General features: G+C 37.6%; 3 protein-coding genes across 4 annotated transcripts; 1 reads left to right on the top strand and 2 right to left on the bottom strand.

The window, feature by feature from the left end:
* Nucleotides 1–1,329: 1,329 nt before the first annotated feature.
* On the bottom strand, nt 1,330–7,494 carry pole2 (polymerase (DNA directed), epsilon 2). Its single transcript, XM_078278045.1, has 19 exons — nt 7,383–7,494; nt 6,186–6,286; nt 5,974–6,049; nt 5,785–5,862; nt 5,528–5,621; nt 5,332–5,406; nt 5,144–5,227; nt 5,001–5,057; nt 4,855–4,903; nt 4,425–4,497; nt 4,066–4,238; nt 3,879–3,968; nt 3,709–3,763; nt 3,160–3,219; nt 2,998–3,075; nt 2,720–2,828; nt 1,851–2,027; nt 1,639–1,706; nt 1,330–1,508 (listed from the first exon to the last, which is right to left on the bottom strand). The coding sequence occupies exons 1-19, from the start codon at nt 7,451–7,453 to the stop codon at nt 1,490–1,492; spliced, it is 1,587 nt and encodes a 528-aa protein (XP_078134171.1). The 5' UTR covers nt 7,454–7,494; the 3' UTR covers nt 1,330–1,489.
* Nucleotides 7,495–12,103: 4,609 nt separating this feature from the next.
* LOC144535363 (kelch domain-containing protein 1) lies at nt 12,104–17,868 on the top strand. 2 transcript variants are annotated; one of them, XM_078277791.1, is made up of 14 exons: nt 12,104–12,229; nt 12,574–12,687; nt 13,489–13,559; nt 13,811–13,928; nt 14,179–14,291; nt 15,377–15,464; nt 15,790–15,873; nt 16,016–16,096; nt 16,237–16,295; nt 16,413–16,522; nt 16,606–16,678; nt 16,767–16,851; nt 17,007–17,059; nt 17,477–17,868. In XM_078277791.1, exons 1-14 carry the CDS (start codon nt 12,122–12,124, stop codon nt 17,616–17,618), a joined length of 1,299 nt encoding a protein of 432 aa, XP_078133917.1. In that variant the 5' UTR covers nt 12,104–12,121; the 3' UTR covers nt 17,619–17,868. The 2 variants fall into 2 exon arrangements, with proteins under 2 accessions (XP_078133917.1, XP_078133916.1); XM_078277790.1 differs by having other exon boundaries at nt 12,571–12,687.
* Nucleotides 17,869–17,971: 103 nt separating this feature from the next.
* On the bottom strand, nt 17,972–20,576 carry LOC144535364 (uncharacterized). The gene is made up of 3 exons (XM_078277792.1): nt 19,752–20,576; nt 19,511–19,578; nt 17,972–19,061 (listed from the first exon to the last, which is right to left on the bottom strand). The coding sequence occupies exons 1-3, from the start codon at nt 20,244–20,246 to the stop codon at nt 18,959–18,961; spliced, it is 666 nt and encodes a 221-aa protein (XP_078133918.1). The 5' UTR covers nt 20,247–20,576; the 3' UTR covers nt 17,972–18,958.
* Nucleotides 20,577–20,852: the final 276 nt, after the last annotated feature.

Genomic DNA, 20,852 nt, shown 5'->3' with positions numbered 1-20,852 from the left:
TTTCTAATTTCTTGTAACTTTTACAAAAAAAAATTACCAGTTATCTAAATTTGATCAACAGGCAGCCTGTCCCTCATTGCTTGGAATTTGTGCTACACACATAACCTTTCCCCATACAAAACCATCATATGGAATAATGGTGACATTACTGTTGGAAAAAAAATCTATCTTTAGGCTAAATTGGGTTGATAAAGGTATTGTTTATGTATTGTCTTTGATACCAATGTTTAATTATGAACAATTCCTTCTTGTTAAATCCTTTCCTGTAACAAGCAGAGAATTTAATGGGTTTATCCCATCTAATTTGCAAAGAAACTGTCTAAGTGCAAAGAATACAAAGTTTAAAAGTAAAACATTTCGGTACTAGACCATCTTCAGGCAAATGGTGTTACCCCCCATGGTATCCCATCTAATGAAAAGTAATCTATTTCAAGAAGTACTGAGGTTAGAATCTTCTTTGATGATAAACGGTATTGACATTTTGAAAGCTTAATGCAACAATAAACATATATGTATACATTTTATGAAAAAAGGTTAAATCACTCCTAGAGCGACTTTGAGTCCTTGAAAAGAGCTATACAAATTCAATTTGTTATAATTACTAGAGGAAAATTTATTGTTTTTGGTTTTATCTTGCAAATTGTACTTACATAAATGCAAAACAAATGTTACTCCCAATTTCACAGCTTTTTTATAAGAATTCAAGTAATATATTAAGTCTCTAAAACTTAGACACTAAAAAAAGTAACAAAACAGTTATACTGTACGGTGAACTTTTATAGGAATAATGTATTTCGTTTGTCATTTTATATTATTGTTTATTCATCCCCCTCTATATACTTTGTTTTTGTTATTAACACTATTTGTATTCATTTTAAAGTCATATTATTGTTTCTCTGGATTATTATTTTGAGTCTCTGAAATGTATATTTTAATGTAGTTTTTCAATAAAGTAGGAAAAAAAAAGGTTGGCATACGTAAGCAGAGTACACATGGATGTATTATATTAAGGAAGTACACCATCAGCTCAGCCGGGGTGGTTAAATACCTATTTATTTTAACACCTCCTAGGTTGTCAATTCTCATATAAAACAACTACAGTCAATTTTCAAAGTAAAAGTCTTTACTTTGCCCTTTTCATTAACAGTTTAAATACATCAACAGTCCACTGCTTGCAAATATGAATAAAAATCCTAATTTGGCACTCTATTATGACTGAAATTTAATTCCAAAACTAACTTTGAAGACATGCAAGGTAGACTACAGTTTCTGAGATTGCTCAAAGTAGGTCTGATCATTGTGCATGCACTAAGAAGTCAGGATGTTCAGTACCAAGAATAAAACCTTTATTATTCATGACAGAACATACATACGATACATACAAAATAAAACACTACAGCGATTTGATTACCAATCCATTTTAAGCTTACAGTATTATACACAAGCAATGTACAAAACAATGGAAACATTTCTAAATCCGTAATTTCCTTTACAATCCTTGAAGTTTGCTGCGAACACACAAGAACACAACCGATTAGTATGAGCATTAGTGATGGTTGAAATTAAAGTTGTAGTGATCTGTGATCTGTAGTGAATGATGGGGAGAGAAAAGTGAAACCTCCCCAGAACACATCCTACCTGTCCTCAACAGTTCTGCTGGATGGGTAGTACACTTTGAATGTGAAGCCACTTCTTGGGAATGAACCCTGTAGAAAAAAAAGTGACAAATACAACATGAGTCCATATTGAGACAAGACCATGATATACCGCAACTTAAAAAAAACAAACACTGTTATCATTTTTGCCAATAGATTATTTGAAGATCCCTCACTGGGGTTTCTGTTTCTTACCGGGTTGACACAGAGGCAGTCTGTGTTTTTGATGCTGAATGGGTCGTATTTGTCTGCAAAAACGATGACATCAGGGACTGGGTAAACACGCAGGGAGTAGTCGTACGCCCAGAAAACAGGACTGACATACAGAGGCAGTGGAGTCAAGTGACCCTGGGATAAAATAGTCTTAACAAACTGCGGAGAGGAGGATGAAAATGACAAGGTCATTTATTTACAAAAATAAAAGGACATTTCACATTGTGTTTTGTTAGAAATGAGACCAGACATTTACCAGACCAGAGATAGTTTACCAACATCTTTGCAGCAACAATTCCTTATCCTTATAGGGATACTTCACCGATTTAGCATTAAACTTTGTATCAGTAGAAACACGGTAGTATTTTTTAATGACTGTAGAACAACGATTTTTGCGTCATCTCACTTGAGCCACAGTGAAACGTTGTTTCGTGTATATGGTTGAAATGACAATAAAACACACTTGAGTTGAGTTGAGCGTCTCACTGTCTGTCTGTAAACTGTAGGTGTGGCTTGGGAGTAGACGCTAAAGCAGCGAAGCAAGTGCATTCTGGGATTTGGTGCCTTTCATCCACACAAGCCAAAAACACATTTTCTGGCTTTTCTCGGCCTAGAAACCACCAATTTCTAAAAAAAAAAAAAAAAAAATCACATTTCTACTACATAAGTGACCCAATTTAAAGATATATTCCTCTTTCCAACGGTGAAATATCCCTTTAAGGAGCACTTAGAAAGGATGACAAAACTTGAAATACTATGTACAAAGGCAAGTAATACCTCTGACAACACAACTGTTTGATGAGAGGACCTTCACTCGGCATGAAGGTTTGTTCAGAGAAGCTGAAACTCACATGGTTTGGAATGTCAAGATTGTTACTGGGCAACCGGACACAGTTCCTGCACATCTTGTTGACCAGGTCTTCCCTGATGACGACGATCTCTTGGCTGCAGTATTGGATCCTGACAGGAAAACAAAGCAGTTCACTTTTAGTTTCTAGAACAGAAGTACTATGTCAAGACAATGTCATGACTCCAGTCACAAATTTCTCAAAAGGCTTACAAATCAATCTTGTTTACAACAGAACCATAATAAATATTTTGACATAAAAAAAAGCCTTATATGTTTTACCTGCATGGGTTAGTAGTGAACACTGAAAATGGCACCCTCTGTCGGAACTCCTCCGTGATGTGATCTGCCAAAGGAGGCCTAAGAAAAACATATTTATCCACATTTGTCACCGAACAAAACTCACATAATTATGTCAAAAAACAGATGCTTCTTAATGTTTACCGTGGCAGGATCGTGCCTGGACCAGGGTCTTCAGGGCCAGGAACAAACACAAAGCGACAACTGCAGGATAAGAGAGAATACATTTAAGTCAACCATATTGAAACTAATTTAAGGTGCCCCGTGGAGTTTTCTTATAAACAAACAAAACTTGTGATAACATTCATTGTTACTCACCAAATGCAATGTGTGTATCCTTGAGCTTTAACAAACACATGGATTGCATTTCCTTCTTTATAAAACATTTGAATAGCTGATTTATTAAGTTTACATTTAAATCCAGAATTGTTTACATCCATGTTAACTAGCTTGCAGTTTGGTGGCGCATTGCAGCATATCTTGGCATTTTACTGTCACACTTAGATCAGTGGAATAGTGTGAAACCATGGACAGTAATATGTATCGGGACACCCGTGTGCATGTACATCCTCATGCACAAGATAAACCCACTCATAGAAAAACAGCTCCATAGCACTACTAGAGGTCCAAACCACAGGGAAGCTTTTAGAATAAACCAGAGCAGACTAGAGTAACAACGCTATATGATCCTACCTGTTGTGAATGCTGGGGTATGCACATATAGCATCAGCAAGAGCCTTCAATGACTCTGAAAAGAGAAAAATTAGTTAGATTTTTGAAATGCTGTCCATTTATCCCTTTATTACACATCTCATCTCAAAATCTACAGTATGTTATGAGTGATGAGGACCCAAAAGTCTCACCTTTGAGTGATTTGATCTGGGTTTTTCCATATGGGGCAGAAGAGAAGTTTCCACACAAAATGAAACAGGTGGGGGGCATTGAAGCATAGCCTGTAGGAAAAAACAAAGTGAAGCTAAATGTGATCGGTGTCTCATAAAGTGCCAATACTTGACCTGCAAAGTCTAAAACTATGGTGCAATACCAGACCTGAGAACATGATGTTGAGCTTTTCCATCACTTCAACGCTATCCAGCCACACATCAGAAACAATTACAAACATGGCGTCCTCATTCTCCTCTTCCAGCTGCTTCAGCTTGGCTGAAGCCTTCACCGAAGTGGTGGATGGACCACCAAAGAAGTTGAGATTGCCGTAGTATGCCCTGGCAATAAAGCAAGGATCGTCAGTGACTCACCGTTCTTTTACATGAAGCTGTGTCCTTTATAAACGAAACAATTTCTACAAGAGTTAAGTATCCTGTAAAAGGTAACCTAATGCTAAACTTCGAGCTGAAATACATCATTTTTAAATGAATTCATAATATTGTAATTGGAGACTCAATACTGACCTTGTGCCTGATGACGGCTCTGTTGGTGGAAAGCCGAAGCCATTAACGTGGAAAACCGAGTCCTCATACCAACCTTAATAAATAAAAATACTTTAATAAATATATCAATTATTTCTTATCCACCCATGTACCTGTGCACTTCTCTTGTTATACTTGTTGACTGCTGTCTGTGTTTTTATTGCCCATTTTAGTTGTTACATCAAATTGTATGTCATTTTAAACTGTATGCATGTCTAATGTATTTTATCTCCTAGTCCTCCTTCCCTTCTGCTAAGTGGCTTTTCTTGCTTGTCAGGCCACCATTGCAAATACAAACTTGTTCTTAATGACTTGCCTGTAAAAAATAAAGGTGGAATAAATTAAATAAAAGTCTTATTGCATCTTTTTTAAATTTGCTTTACTGCAGTTGTAGTAGTAGGTGTTATCTTACCCTCTGCCAGTACAAAGCAGGACTCTGTGTACAGGCCATTATGAAACTGGTGAGAATCTAGTTAAGGAATCGACTTTAAAAGCAACACGGTTGTATAATATAAAGTTTTTTTTTTGAGCCGCTCCAACAAATATATGAAAGGATATTGCTTTGGACATGTCAAGCTGTACTGTTCCACTTGGGTCCTCCAGGAAAAATTTACCCTTAAAAAATAAGAAATGTTTCAGAAACTAGAAATATACATTGTACTGAAAAACAGACAGGAAAGAACTCTTCATCATGAACTTACCTCTTTCATTTGTGTGACCATCCCTAGTACAATCACCTCTCCCAGTTTAGATGTGCTACCAAGCAGTGCTTCAATTGTCTTGAGCTAGAAAAGACAAATCACAAACAACATACAAACAAAAAATCTGTTAGCCAAATGCAAAACAGTAAGATAAGTTTAATTTAAATTCATGTTTTAAGATACGTTACCTGAAATTTGTTTTGACCTTCTTCAACAGCAGCGCCTATTGCAGGTGGGGTGAAGAGCTGGTGCCGATGTATACGCTACAAAAAATATGTCTGTATAAATACAACATGATGCAAGGTACACATAATGGGCATAGCGGTAAAGAGAGTGGGTCAGTTCGCCAGTCTGTAAATTTGGTAATGAACTGTGCTCACTCACCTGTTGTAAGATGGTGTAGCGCTCCCTAAACAGTTCAGCTTTGTCTTTGGCCAAACCACACAGACTGGGTGCTGAATGGCTCGTCATACTAATGCTGGATAAAAAAGTCAAAATGACAACTTTTAAAAACTTTGTCTGCAGTACATGTAAGTGTATACACTTGGTCTAACACCAGCAGCAAAGAATTAGCATTTCTAATTGAAATAATTCTGGGTTTATTTTAAAACAAACGAGAAAGAAACTGTCCCTTTACTCACGGTACAAATTTCTTCCGCTCCACACTGTAAATGTATCTGGGCACATCAAAAGCTCCAATGATGTTGAAAACATTATCTCTGGAAGAGAGGTAAACAACTTTTAGCTAAAACTATACAACCTCGCAAAATGTAGTTTGTAGTGAAAATGTTGCATTATTGATCGATCAAATAAATAGGAAAAACACTTACATGGTTTCATCACAAGACTGAGTGCAATCCTGAACAGCAATCTCCACCACAGACAGCTCTATCATACTACTGGACACTGTTAGAAAACACAAACTGTGGTCACAACCTGCAAGCACGCTTTAGGAATACACAGAAACACAGTAAGTAGTGCATTCAGCAGATTGTGCACGAAACACACTGTGATCTGTAGAGACACATAGGACTGTACTTACATGGTTGCTTTTCAACTGCATCCAGGACCTTTTCAATAATATCATCCAGTTCAGAGGCATTGACAGACTCCAGGGCCTCCACAAGGTATCTGCTGGCGTCACTGGAGCACAAAACAAGGAAACATACATATGTTGTTATTGTTTCTTCCCCTTTGACTGCTGATATGAGAAAATGTGGCTTTAGAAATAATATTAACAGCCTTAAATGTTTTAAAATGCCAATTGTTTGCTTGTTATATATTATACAACAGTTCAAATTTAAGCTGGAGCACGTAAGGATTTGAAGTGTCACCATAAGTATGAGCATGAAAGGAGTTGAAGTGTCAGTTAAAGTGTAGCCTATTTAATGAATGCAGTTAAGGTTAATCAGGGCTCTAACTTACACAATTCAAGAGTAAGCGCTGTTACACACACACACGCACGCACGCACGCGCACACGCACACACACAGCGAGAAGGTGATTAGGCATGATCTGAAGAACACACTAAATTAAAAACTTGATAGTAGGGCAAGCATGTGTATCCCTATCTATGACTTTTGCTAGGAACTAACTACAAATGTCTCCACATTCACCAAGGGTATTAGGCATGATCTGAAGTATATAGAAAATAAAATACTTGATGGCAGGTCAGCATCTGTGCATTATAGAGAGGGGATACATTTTGTGGCAGACCAAAAGGAACGTGTATCCCACTATTACTTTTGCTAGAAAAGATAAACTTCTCCATATTCACCAAGGTTATTAGGCAAAGTATAGACAAAAATACTTGATGGTAGGGCAGAGACTGTGCATTATAGAGAGGTATGTTTTGTGGCAAACCGAAAATGCAATCTGAAAGAATGTGTATGATCCCAACCAGCGGATGATTCAGTTGAAGTTAAAGTGCTGGAATTGGATATAGTTAGTTTAAATGCCTGCAGTAATTCCTCTTCAACTAAGAGTGCAAGATTAATGTTGAGCGATTAAAGGTACCACAAGGTACCTCCAGGCTTCAGTGGACTACCAAACAATTAAGAAAACATGAAAATCTACACAAAAACACAGCCTGCACCGTGTTACTATTTCCTGTACCGCGTCCAGACTATCGCTGCCTTTAAAGTGACATGGTGTTAGTTCTCCTGCTGCACGAATGGCAATAACGTTACATTTGCAAAAAAAACATTATAACAACGTTTAACTATTATTAAAATACATACGGTCGTAGTATAAGTCCCCGCATTTTGAATCCAGCGGACACTTTTGTCTTTATTTTGCGAGCAACATCCATGGCTGTTACAGTCCAACTCAAGATTTGGCGCTAAATACATGTCCTCTTCCGCATGTGTCATCACTTCCGCTGAATAATCATACACGCACTCCTCACAGACCCCCAGAAAACGTATACATTTTTTTAAAATCTTAAATCACTTGAATGTACAATTTTTCAACTCTGCTCCTACATGTTATATCTTTTTTTTACTACGGAGCTTTCAACCTGTATTATCCTTTTACCTTTGGGTGTTGTTATAATCTAATTCACTAGCACTAGTTTTACCGTTTTATCATTAGAAAAGCATGTATCTGACTGCATTTTGCTTTCAATGAAGATAAAAAATATATTTAACAAAAATCCTCCCTCGGTTAAAAGTTTTGAATGAACAACATGTTTTATTATTATTATTATTATTATTATTATTATTATTATTATTATTATTATTATTATTATTATAACTTAGCGTATTGGATAAGAATTGCATTGATAATTTAAAGCACAGTGGCATCTGATGGGGATTTTATTTTGATAAGACCGGAAGTTGTAATTTTTTTCTGGTTGTTTTGACACAGGTAAACTTTAATAAAGCTCTATTAAAAAAAAGGAAGCTGCATTCTGCAGTTTGTCTGTTTATGTCACATGTAGGCTACATGATGTTATGGGTTTAACAACATCAAAATGTAATTGTATTGTAGCTTGAGTATTTACAGAGCTTCTATTTAAAAAAAAAAAATGTATTTACAACTTTGTTTTATTATTGAGGATTCATAATAATGTTGTTTTTTTAACCTGCTACTCTGTTGCCCTCTGGTGCTGTAGGTTGTTTACAAGTTTTTTTTTCAACTTCTGGCAAATGCTGTGGCATATTTTCTACTTGCCTCTTGCCCTCTATTCTAGTAAAATGTGTGAACCTTCTAGCTGAACTAAAAATAGTGTGTTTAGAGATGGAATTCTGTGAGTGATTTTTATAATGTCTCGCATAAAAACACATCCTTCCTTTACATTTACAGCTACCAGGCATGGATTCTGCATTTGAGAGGCACTGCTCGGAGCTGTTGCTCCCTCAGAGGTGCAGGAATACGGCTGTGGTGGAGGAAACCCTGCTTGTCTTACTTAAGACAAACCGATAGCCTACTGCAAAATACAGATTGAAAAGCAAGCAAAAATCTGGTCAAACAACAAAACAGAAATAATAAATAAATAATAAATATAGCGGCTTCAGGTAAAAAGAAAGAATATAAACTATTGTTTTCCCGTTACATTTATTTTTTCTTTCTGTTTCTGATTATTTTCATTATTTTTCAGACAAAGTTGTACTTTGTTTGGAATAATAAGTAGTTTAAAGTAAAAAGTTTACATTGTACAGGATTCAGCGTGATCCAACACAAGAGAAGTTTGCATGATTACAGGTGTATGATCAAACAAAATACTCCTTTCAAATAAATAATATCAACAACGGGGGAGTCCTGCATTATTAGTTCGGGATCTTTGTCTCATGTTAGCCACCCCACCATTATGAAATACAGTTTCTGTATGCAGGGCTGTGCTCCTGCCCACAGGCCGCCCATGCCAGTGCAACACTTGGTTGTGGAGGACATTTGTGGAGGCAGAGTCATAGTGAGAGCTTTTCAGTTCTTCTCATATTTCTGCACACATCTGTGAGTCAAATTCACAAAAACACCAATCAAAGTCTGCTGTGCTGCTCTTTTTTTAAATGCAGGAAAACATGACATTCACTGCCTAGACCTTGAAACATGTACGTGGTCAGAAATGTATGTAGCCTATATGATTGAGACTAATGTCATGACCGTCTTAAATCATGTTGAAGTTTGAGCCTCCATCCTGTATTTTATTAGTTTTTTTTTTTATTTAGATTTACATAATATACACAGTGAAGAGATGAAGAGAGGCAGAAAAACATTCATGGACAGCACAAACACAGGAGTTGGACCAGCATAGAATATGCATGGATTCAGATACTGTAGTACTTATGCTGTCCTCTAAGCTACAAATGTGCTCTGTTAAACAATGCTGCAGTGGCAAACATACATTCACTCCATGAAACAAAAATAATGTAGTACTGTATAGTAAAGTACTGTATGTATGTTATGAATATGTTAGTCTAAATGAAGCCACTCCTCCCAGTCATAATAATACTCAAATTCCACGAGGCTCAGGCCGAGGAGGGGGAGTTGCAGCCATATTTGACTCAAGCCTGTTAATTAATCCTAAACCTAAACTAAATTAAAACTCGTTTGAAAGCCTTGTTCTTAATCTTCAACACCCAACATGGAAAACAGTACAGCCAATTATATTTGTTGTTGTTTACCGAGCACCAGGTCCGTATTCAGAATTTTTATCTGAATTTTCTGAGTTTTTATCATGTGTAGTCCTTCAATCAGACAAAATACTCATTGTAGGTGATTTTAATATCCATGTGGACGTTGACAGCAATAGCCTTAGTACTGCTTTCAATTCACTGCTAGATTCAATTGGTTTCAGTCAGAGCGTGCATGAGGCTACGCACTGCTTTAACCACACCCTCGACCTTGTGCTAGAATTGTTATGGTTTTGGTGTTTTGTCTTGTCTTATTGTAGTCTGTTTTCTTGTCATTTTTGTAGCCTGGTTTTCTGTCATGTCTTGTTTCCTTCTGTTGTGTGATTATTGGTCTTGTTTTATGTTCTGTTTCCTGTTTTATTTTGATAGTCTGTTCTCTGTCTTGTCTTGTCTTGTCTTGTTTTACTCTGTGTTTTCCCGCTCTTGTGATTGCCTGATGTTTTCCACCTGTTTCCCAGCCCTTGTGTCACCTGCCTCTTGTTACCTCGTTACCCTCTGTATTTAGTCTTTGTGTTCCCCTTGTCCTGTGTCAGATCATTGTATGTGTATGTGTGTTTGTGTTCTGGTCGTGTTTCTCCGTGTCAGCTATTCTCTGGAGTCCCTTGTTCTGTTTTTTTTTGGGTTTTGGTTTAATAAATCCTCAACTTCAACTTTCTCCTGCCTGCTCTCTGCCTTTGGGTCCTCAACTTCCCGGAACTTAACAAGAATATGGCATCAAAATTGAAGATTTAATAGTATTTCCGCAGAATCCTTTATTATCAGACCATTTTTTAATAACTTTCGAATTCTTACTACCAGACTATACGAAATTAAATAAAAGTTTCTACACTAGATGCCTATCTGACAATGCTATAGCTAAATTTAAGGAAGATATTCCAACAGCATTTAACTCGATGTCATGCCTTAATATAACAGAGGACCTTTATGCTGGCTTTAGTCCCTCCCAAATTGATAATTTTGTAGACACTGCAACGGCCTGCCTACGGACTACTTTAGACTTGGTTGCTCCTATCAAAAAGAAGATGATGAAGCAAAGGAAACTAGCACCTTCGTATAACTGGTATAACCAAACTCGTAAATTAAAACAAATCTCACAAAAACTTGAAAGTAAATGGCATTCCTCCAAACTGGAAGAATCTCGTGTAGATTGGCAAGATAGTCTGAAAAATTATAGGAGGGCCCTCAGAAATGCCAGATCAGACTATTACTCAACACTAATAGAAGAAAATAAGAACAACCCAAAGTTTCTTTTCAGCACTGTAGCCAGACTGACAGATAGTCACAGCTCTATTGAGCCATCTATTCCTATAGCTCTGAGTAGTGATGACTTCATGACCTTCTTTAATAATAAAATTATAACAATTAGAGATGAAATTCATCACCTTTTGCCCACAGCTTCTAACGGCTCACCGTTGGGCGCAGGAGGGCTGGAGAGAACGATAAGACCTGATACATACTTAGACTGCTTTTATCCTATAGACCTTCAACAATTAATGTTAAAGGTCTCTTCAGCTAAGCCATCTACCTGTCTCTTAGACCCCATTCCAACGAGGCTACTTAAAGAAGCACTACCCGTGGTTAACACCACACCACTAGATACGATCAACATGTCTTTATTAACAGGTCATGTACCGCAGTCATTTAAAGTAGCTGTGATAAAACCTCTTCTGAAAAAACCCACCCTCGATCCTGAGGTCTTAGCCAACTATAGACCTATATCTAACCTTCCCTTTCTCTCCAAAATCCTTGAGAAGGTAGTCGCAAATCAATTGTGTGACTTTCTACATAGAAATAGTCTATTTGAAGACTTTCAGTCAGGATTTAGAATGCATCATAGCACAGAGACGGCACTGGTGAAAATTACTAACGACCTTCTAACTGCTGCTGACAAAGGACTTGTCTCCATACTTGTCTTATTAGATCTTAGTGCTGCATTCGACAGTATTGACCATACCATCCTGTTACAGTGACTGGAACATTTAGTTGGCATTAAAGGAATCACACTATAATGTTACATTTATTGGGGGAACTGAATAACTACCATGTTATTTCACTTGGAATGTTGCAATTTTCTTTTGCCGTTTTAACATTTTCTTCTGGAAACTGTATCCCATCTGCAGATAAACAATAATGCCATGGGTTATATTGGTACGGGTAGGATTTGAACACCAAAGTAAGCACGAGAAAAGACACCCTCTTTGACTAAACCTCAGTGTAACTCAACATCAGAGAACGAATAGCACTGTATCCACAATTGCTACTAAACTCGGGGGCCCTGGCAGAAAGCTCTTATTTTGACAAGCAAAAAAAGGCCGGAAGTCGTTTTTTTAAAGCTGTTTTGACATATGGTTTTGACACCTTACGGAGTGGAACGACGATCTCTTCTGCTGTTGTGGCGTTCACAACATGAGAAAACAACTATACCTCATCTAAAAGCGTACTGCAGCACTCAAGTATGTTTATAATTGTTTTTGTGGAAAAAAAATGTTCCAACATATTACTGTATTGTGGACACCGTTTGTTAGTGGCTGTATCTGCTACTAACATTAGCTAGCCCTCTGGATATGTTACGCAGGCTTCCAATTTTGTACAAATATACCATACTTCAGTAATGTTTATGTTTAAAACGATTACAACATCAGGGACATGAAAGCCTGTAGCCTATTGTGTCAGCTCTACTCTGTTTTATGTTACTTTCCTTACTATTAAAACTGCAGCTAAGAATTTAGGTGTAGATTTTTTGTAATTATTTTAGGCTCAAAGGCATATTCTTTCACTCTCTTTTTATTAATAGCAGCCAGTCATGGATTCCGCATTTGAGAGGCACTGCTCGGAGCTGGTGGCCCGGGAGAGGAGCGGACACACGGCTGTGGTGGAGGAAACCCTGCTGTATGTGTGGGGAGGTTACATGGTGAGAAAAACAAACTAACACACATGACCAAAACAGCTGTTTTACGTGCTGTTTAACCAGCTTGCTCAATGCCAATTTCTGCGTCATATATGTAAGGGAAATAAGTACTTATTTACTCAAGTTTACTGGCTAAAGTAATCTTAAAGTACTACTCTACACTAACTTTTCAGATGAAAATATTGCCCTTTTTACTCCACTACATTTATGTTTTTTTTTTTACTTTCTGATTAAAATGTTACTGAAAACATATGATCAGCTTGATGATCCATGGTTACAGATAACACTACAAGATGCTGCTTGTTGGTGCATTATTGATAATATGTCAATAATAATACTGTAATGGAATAAATATAATGAAATGGCCCGGGTCATTGTGCATAACAAGTACTTTTACTTTTGATACTTAATGTACAATGCAGATAATACTTCTGTACTTGTACTCTAACATTTTAAATGTAGAACTTTTACTTGTCACAGAGTATTTTTTCCAAGGTGGTGTTACTACTTTTACTTGATTAAAATATCTGACTACTTCCTCCACCACGTTTGTGCAATACACATATACACACACTACAAAACATACAGGCTATGTACAAGTAAATAAACAAAACTGAGCAAACCATCAGTTAGCATGCTGATGTGGTTTAGAGTACATTTTCAGAATTTTACTTACATGCTTTTGCATTGGTCATAATTATTTTCTTTTGTATTGACAGGCTATATTTCTGTAGCTATGACAGACTTACGCTACTACACTTTAAAAAAAATATAATAATAATAGACATTTTGTATTCTCTACAGTCAATTGCTGACAATGAAGTGTTCCTTCCCAATGATGAAATCTGGGTGTATGACTTAGAACGAGGTGTATGGTAAGAATATTAAAAACTTCCAACTTTGTTTGTGGTCAAAACAAAGAAAAGGAAAATGACAAATTACTTTGTTTTGACAGCTTTCTGGTGATTTCCCTACTAGTTCTGACACAGCCCAGTCATGTCACATTTGTCCTATGTTAAGAATGACAAGCACTTGCCAGAAGCTTTCTGCTGAATAATTGGCATTGTAAAAAAAGTGTCATTAAATAAGCGAATGTGAGTAGTTTATCCACACTCTGTTTTTGAAGGGAAGTGTTTCACATGTCAGGGGAAGTCCCTCCCTCTATGTCCGGGACCTGTGGCTGCTCTCTGAATGGACACTTGTACATATTTGGAGGTTGTAATGACAATGGACAGACCAATCAGGTGAGGCTGATAACTGATGCTCCACACAGCTCATGACACCTTAATTATGGTTTACTTTGCATAAACTACATGCTTTTTAAATTGTTTTTTCTGTGATTAAATAATAACTATGAACACCGAAGCATGTGTAAAATATCCTGTAGGGTGTGAGTACACTGACGCAATAAATCAGTGTGAACACACCCAAAGGTCACAGCTTAGACTGAGCAATGTTGACATGAAGAAGTGATCAGTGTTTGACTTCAAACAGATCTATTGTGTCAACCTGACAGACGGTAAATACACGTGGAGGAAGATCATACATGAGACCGGTTTTGCTCCTTCACCTCGAGACAAACTGTCCTGCTGGGTATACAATGGACAGTAAGCACAATGAAAATTTGAATTTTTACTGACTTCTATTTCCAGGACTGTATGACTGCATAATGCACTGCTGGGCAAGTTGTGGTTGTAACTTTATAAACTACTGCTTCATTATTACTGGAAACATTTTTTGAGGGTTGGACACTGACTTTATGGGAATGGGTAGTTGTGTGCTATAAATTTGGCTTCCGTATCCTTTCTCCATGTTTTTTTCTTCAGTTGCATACTGATTGTTTCCATGTGTGGATTTATTTTTGATATAAGAAAAAAAGAGGCTGTCTGCACACTGATATTTTCAAGAGTTTGTCTGACGAAGACCTTGCAGGTCAAAACGTTGCACTAAAAAAACTTGGGAGTACTCCTCCATCACACCACCACTGGATTAGGGACATTATGCAGAATGTTAAGCTGGAAAAGATCAGATGTACCCTCAACTGTTCCATCAACAGAGTCTACAAAACCTGGGACCCTCTGATAACTTATGTGAACAATTTACCTGGTCTGGAACTGGAACTCTGAATGTTTACACCTGCCCTTCGTCAGTCCTGTAATAAGGAATGTTAGGTGTACATATTATTTTTTTTTTTTGTCCGTCTGTTGTCTGTGACAAGTCTGTCAGGTTGATTTTGAGTTTGGTCTGTCTTTGTCTTTCTCTTGTTGGGATTGTTTTTCTATGGTTATTTGTAAAATAGAGAATATGATTATTATTATAATAATAATTATTATATATTATTATTTTATGTGATAATTGGAAAAGTACAAATAAAGTGTTTAAAATAAAAAACAAAAAAAACAAACTTGGGAGCATGAACATTTCAGTGTGCGGACAGCCTCTCCTTTTCCTTTATTGCTGTTTTGTCCTGCACCTGTACCCAACTGTGGTTGTATGTTGATGTTATATATTCCATTCCCCCTTTCTTTGTCTCAGTAAATTAAAAGCCATAATCTTACATTTTTCATATCCTTGCTAGCATTTTTTGCTTTGTTCTTTAATCATTGTTGCTGTAATAACTAAACATCCAAATGGTATTTTGTCTGCGCTTGCATGATAGTAATTGTAATCATCTTTGTTTAATGTTCTCCAGGATCATCTACTTTGGAGGATATGGTCACAAACTGCTGACTAATGTCGATAGCAGAAACAGAAGCTTCATTGTGGATGAAGCATCATGGGTAATGTTTTTTATTGACTATAAATCTGTCATAGGTGTCCATAGATGTTTGCTACAACTACATCCATGGTTTGCTATCCCAATAGTGCAGCGTAGGCATTGAATATATTTTCAAAACAACATCAGTGACACATATTCAGTAATTTAGAGTTCTTGTTATTTTTTCCTGCATTTCAATGAGATTTTATTCTAAAATGTGTCAGGTTGGAAAGTGAGAAATTTCAGCATCTGGTGACACAATTGTTAAATCACTGGTACTGAACAAGAATACCCTTAAATTGCTTCATAAAAATAGGAATCATTGTATTTTAAAATGTTGTTTTCAGGTGGAGGATGTCCTCTGGGGATGGAACAACGAGGTTCATATATTTGACCCCATGCAAGCCAGTTGGAGTGAACCACAAACCAATGTGAGTCAGTGTGATTCATGCTTTTATACACTGAATGCAATGCAAAGATTCTTAGTAGTGATATGAGAGACAAGGGAAGTTTCACAGTTTTGAAAAGTTCAAAATTCTCAGATGATTTTACAGTGACAGTTGTTGTGTGCAGGGCTGTGCTCCAGCCCCCAGGGCCGCCCACGCCAGTGCCACAATGGGATGTAGAGGATACATTTGTGGAGGCAGAGTCATGGTGGGAGCTCTACATGGTTTTCAGTTCTTCTCATATATTCATAAGTAGGCAACAAAAAGTTAAAAGCACAGATACACAAATCAGATACACAAAACAAAGTCTGCCATTAGTAACTTGTGCCCCTCTTTTTTTAAATGCAGGAAACCAGGACGAGTGACATTCACTGCCTAGACTTTCAATCATGGACGTGGTCAGAAATGTACGTATGGGAAGTGTGCCCAAATTACTTCTATTCCTAACATTGTCATTGATATTTAAAGCGGCCTAATCTGTTGCCAGGTTTGTCTTTGACAGCATAGTGCAAAATGTTTTCTAGAATCCCAGTGTCCACCACTCCTGTGGGCAGATCGTGGCATACGCTCACAGCTGTATCAGACGGCACCTTATTCCTGTTTGGAGGTCTCAGTGTAGACTGCAAACCAATGAGTAAGAAAATGTACCCACTTCTTCACTTTTATTCTCCTTGTTCTTTTGGTCATTTTATGTTCTCACATATTTTTCTCAATCAGGTGATGGGTGGTTGCTTGATGTTGAAACAAAGAAATGGAGAGAAGTCGAGCATCCCTTTAAGAATAAACCTAGGTAGCAATTAATGAATATTTGCAAACTTAACAGATTGTTACTGTAAATTGTCGATACATTTTAAATAGCATAATTTCTCCGGTCTAAGGTTGTGGCACACAGCATGCCCAGGCAAAGACTCTGATGTGATTGTGTTTGGTGGAAGTTGTGACTACATCCTCCTTGTCGACACCGTAAGTATGACAGATACACTTTAGAAGCTGAAAAAGACGTGAAATTATTCTAACTTTACAGGCCTGATATCATCACAACAAACTAATACTAACTGCTGAATTCACATTAACACAGGCACAATGGACCTTTACACACCTTGCATATTGTTTTTCAGGGTCACTGCAATGATGCACTTGTTTTCCAAACACAGCCATATTCTCTATTCAGGTAAAACACGGTTATATTTAACAAATCTTAAAAATATAATTTATATATACAATCACAGAAAGAAAATTCAAATAATTGTATAGCTAAAATAGAGCATTCTGTCTTGTCAAACATAGTTTAATTATTAACGCAAATTAATAACGTTAATTAATGATGGCTACAAATTTGAATTTAGCTGTGTTAGTGCCATCATTAATGATATTATTATATTGTTTCACTGGTGCTTCTCCTGTTATTGCAAGTGAAAAATATCTGCTGTTAAAAAGGACAATTTCTTTGTAAGTCATGATATAAATCAAATGTATTGCATCAGGATAAACCCCTTGCGATGTGTCATCTCCTATTTAGGGTTATATTTACTTTATGTAATCTTTTTCCCAAAATAGATGAGAAATTACCATATTTTTCTTCTAACAGGATTTGTGAGGATTACATTGCAAAGAATGCAAGAAACTATGAGATGCTAAGAAGTCAGCTTTCTCTCCTGCCTCCCAAACTACTGACGGCAGTACAGAGGAGGATGTCTTTCTACAGGTCTTCAAAGAAGCACAAATATTAGGTCAAAGAATGTCTCAAGTGCCAAAAACAATGCAGTATTATACAATTTCTTAATTACGTACTGTAGTCCCTTCAGTGTGACCATCTCAGTCACACTGTGCGGTAGCGTTTTTATTTTTTAAATATATCGTGCAAAATAATTTAAGGTGTTATATTTTGTTTTAGAGATGCACATTTTATTTTGTACGGTCTGCTTGCTAAAACACACTTACAAACTGTTCTGTGATGATTAAATGGCCTATCAAACTGTTTTTGCCTGATGTGGATTATTAGACTAGACAGGTATTTTAAGTATTGGCCAACTAAGTCAACACACGCATATCGATTCTCCCAGAAACTTCACACATGATCAAATATAAAGCAATAATCATTTTTTATTTGCAATATAAAACAAAATTGCAAAACTCTTCTTCTACATTTCTGGTTGAAATTCACCTTTCGTTAAAACAGTGACAAATGCAGTTTGTTGACACATACAGTATTCACATCAGTGTTCAAGTATGTGTTCATGCACACAACTACTGTGTTCCACCACTAAGTGGCAGCAGGCCTTTAGGTTTGAATGTGGCTGAAACGCAGCAGGGTCAAACAGCCTGACTGAAAGTCTGCTGCCAAACATTCCTTCTTCATAAGGGTGGAAAGGTGCAGGAACTGTGGTCAGGAAGGAAACCTTAAATAAAGAATCCCAGCTCATACCTTTGCAGGGTTGCCACTCAGGAAAAACTATATCCTACATATACACTGCGCTGCACGCACAAAACTGCTGGTGAAAATGTTATTTTATGCATATAGCATGGCCACAAGAATGTGCCTTTACTGCTAGATTTCAGTTTTAGCAACCAGAGAAATATCAGCGCTCTCTCCTTTTCCTATTAACAGACAAGTTAAAGTAAAGAACATAATGGGTAACTATAAGTAGGCATGTGCTCTGCGGGAGCCCAGCAGCGTTGAGGGAGGGACAGTGACACCTTACCACTGCAGATAAACTGAGGAGGCTTCTCTCAGTTCACTGACCTGGTCTGTGAGGAGAACCTCCTGGCACCCGTTCAAGTTGGTGTTCTAACTCTGCGATTACACTGCTTCATGTAGTTAAATAAGACTTGGGTAAATGCGAAGGCTTGGAGTACAGCAGTTTAAATTTAACACAAACCATGTTAAAAGTATCCTGGAAATCCTGCTTAAATACAGTGAATGTAGCCTTTCTTAGTGACAGGAAATTGTCAAAAGAAACCCTGCTTCCCTTTTTCTTTTTTTCTTTTAAAATGTCCTCTGCAAACTGCTGTGTGCCATGAGGACAGCTGAGAAGGACAACAGCTTTGCTGCAGCACTCTCAGCTGGGGGTCAACTGAACTCTTTCTCAATAGTGTCCATCAGCTCTTCTTCTGACCCATCGTACATGGTGATTGGCATGGTGAGAGAGGAGCTATGGCAGCTGCCAAAAGTCCTGGGGAGAGTGGAGAAACATGTCAGCAATATGGTAATAAAGAAAACAGGAAATATTACTGATACTTTATATTTTTATGTTAATTTCACACTAGATGTATTATTTTTTTGAATAAATCAACCCACAACATCAATCAACTGATGAATTTCCAATTAATATGATGCTCTAAAAGGCCATCAAGGACCAGTGGTGTGAAATATATTCTGCCTAGTTGTGCTTAAGGCATGTTATGGAAATGTTTTTCTTAGTTGTGCTTCCGGTTTTCACACTCAACTCGAACAAAGCTGCAACAACAGACACATGTTTGTGTCTGTCTGACTAATCTGATCTGCCCTGAGAATAATGGGTTGGTAGTTCGATCCCTTTAAGGTTAATTTGATCTGGCTCTGCTCGGCTTTTACTACTCCACTGACTCGGAAATCCATTATTTATTAGAGCTGTCTACTTACGATTGTTTTTCTGAAGTGGGAACAGCTTCCAATAAAGCCCCTCTTGTCAAAAAGCCCTGAGAGGAGGACTGACATAAACCAGAGGAGAGAAGGGATATCATGTGTTTCCATCTTAGCACTGAACAATTCTTCAGACTTATTGCTATTCAAAAAAACATATGCTATAATAACATGTTACAAAAACAATCAGAGAAATCATCCAACAATAATGATCAAATAGTAGAAAAATAAATGTCCTTACACTGTGCTGACTGGGGCACGCCGGTGTGTGTTTTTTAGAGCGTGTGAAAGCATCATTGCTCATCTTGTTTACATCTCTTGATCCACCATGTGAGCCACGTGGCTCCTCGGCTCGGGACCGAGGAGCTGAGCTGAAGTCCTCGTCATCCTCCCGACCAAAATGGCACAGTCCGTATGTTTTGGATCTGACGATCGTCTTCTTGGGAGGGTTTGTCTTCACGGAAGCTCTCCCTCGCTCCTCGTAATCCGCAAGCACTGTGTCCATCTCTCCATCAATGTCATCGTCCTCCCGAGAAAAGTCAGAGTCGTGCCCCTCGCTGTGGCAGTCCGGTTGCGCACGGTTGCGCGCGTTGCCCAAAATTGCATGGATTTTGAGTGGCTTGAATGGACGGCTGTCCTGTTTGGGTGAAGTGACACCGCCAGTTGTTTTGGTCACGTTCACTTCGCTGCCACACGCAGGTGCAACTTTCTTCCCTCGGCTTGTCCCGCTGCCCATGTCCGCCCGTCTGGCTGCTTTCAAAATCTAAAGGCAGAGTCTCATTTCCAAATTCCTCTTCAGGCACACCAAGTTTTCCGAGTTGAACATTAACCAGCAATGGTCCTTGGCAGTCTGTTTAAGGTCAGTTTTCAATTAGGTTTACGGCTGTAAGACAGTGATTTGGCTAAAAACCAGCTCTAGGGGCCGATTTTCTTTAAAATGTTCCGCTACCGATCTGCAGACGCACTGCTGAGATGATCTCCATGTACGCAGACCCGCTGCCTGTAAACTTTTTGTAACTGCACATCAGGATGAGAAGCAGTGTATCAGTTACATAACAGCAGTTTGGCTCAGGACCCCAGGGAGAAAACTCCGCCTTCTCATAGCGATAAACACACCCTTTATGTTTCCATTATTTCTACCGGGCAAAAATAACTTCCACTAACTTTAGAACCTCTGCCTCTTCATGTTTTATTATTTATCATAGACTTTAAACATTTTTTTTATGAAAAACTTATAAAAAAAAAGAACAGCATTTAAATATTCGGCCATTCCCTGGATTGAGCTAGATTACATAAGGATTTAGACAGTGGGACCATGAACGGGCCAATTAGTTTGATTCAT

This window comes from Sander vitreus, chromosome 20 (assembly GCF_031162955.1).
Source record: "Sander vitreus isolate 19-12246 chromosome 20, sanVit1, whole genome shotgun sequence".
NCBI classification, from domain to species: domain Eukaryota; kingdom Metazoa; phylum Chordata; class Actinopteri; order Perciformes; family Percidae; genus Sander; species Sander vitreus.
Note: the sequence above shows the minus strand (reverse complement) of the source record. Positions and strands in the feature narration are given on the sequence as shown.

Coding starts and splice junctions, on each gene's coding strand:
- pole2 (XM_078278045.1), bottom strand. CDS start 7,453: ATGGATGTTGCTCGCAAAATAAAGACAAAAGTGTCCGCTGGATTCAAA. Junction 6,287..7,382: donor CGGGGACTTATACTACGACC/GTATGTATTTTA, acceptor TTTGTGCTCCAG/TGACGCCAGCAGATACCTTG. Junction 5,058..5,143: donor TGGTCACACAAATGAAAGAG/GTAAGTTCATGA, acceptor TTATTTTTTAAG/GGTAAATTTTTCCTGGAGGA.
- LOC144535363 (XM_078277790.1), top strand. CDS start 12,122: ATGGTTTTGACACCTTACGGAGTGGAACGACGATCTCTTCTGCTGTTG. Junction 12,230..12,570: donor AAGCGTACTGCAGCACTCAA/GTATGTTTATAA, acceptor TTTTATTAATAG/CAGCCAGTCATGGATTCCGC. Junction 16,852..17,006: donor ACATCCTCCTTGTCGACACC/GTAAGTATGACA, acceptor ATTGTTTTTCAG/GGTCACTGCAATGATGCACT.
- LOC144535364 (XM_078277792.1), bottom strand. CDS start 20,246: ATGGGCAGCGGGACAAGCCGAGGGAAGAAAGTTGCACCTGCGTGTGGC. Junction 19,579..19,751: donor CGTGCCCCAGTCAGCACAGT/GTAAGGACATTT, acceptor GGTTTATGTCAG/TCCTCCTCTCAGGGCTTTTT. Junction 19,062..19,510: donor CCCACTTCAGAAAAACAATC/GTAAGTAGACAG, acceptor CACTCTCCCCAG/GACTTTTGGCAGCTGCCATA.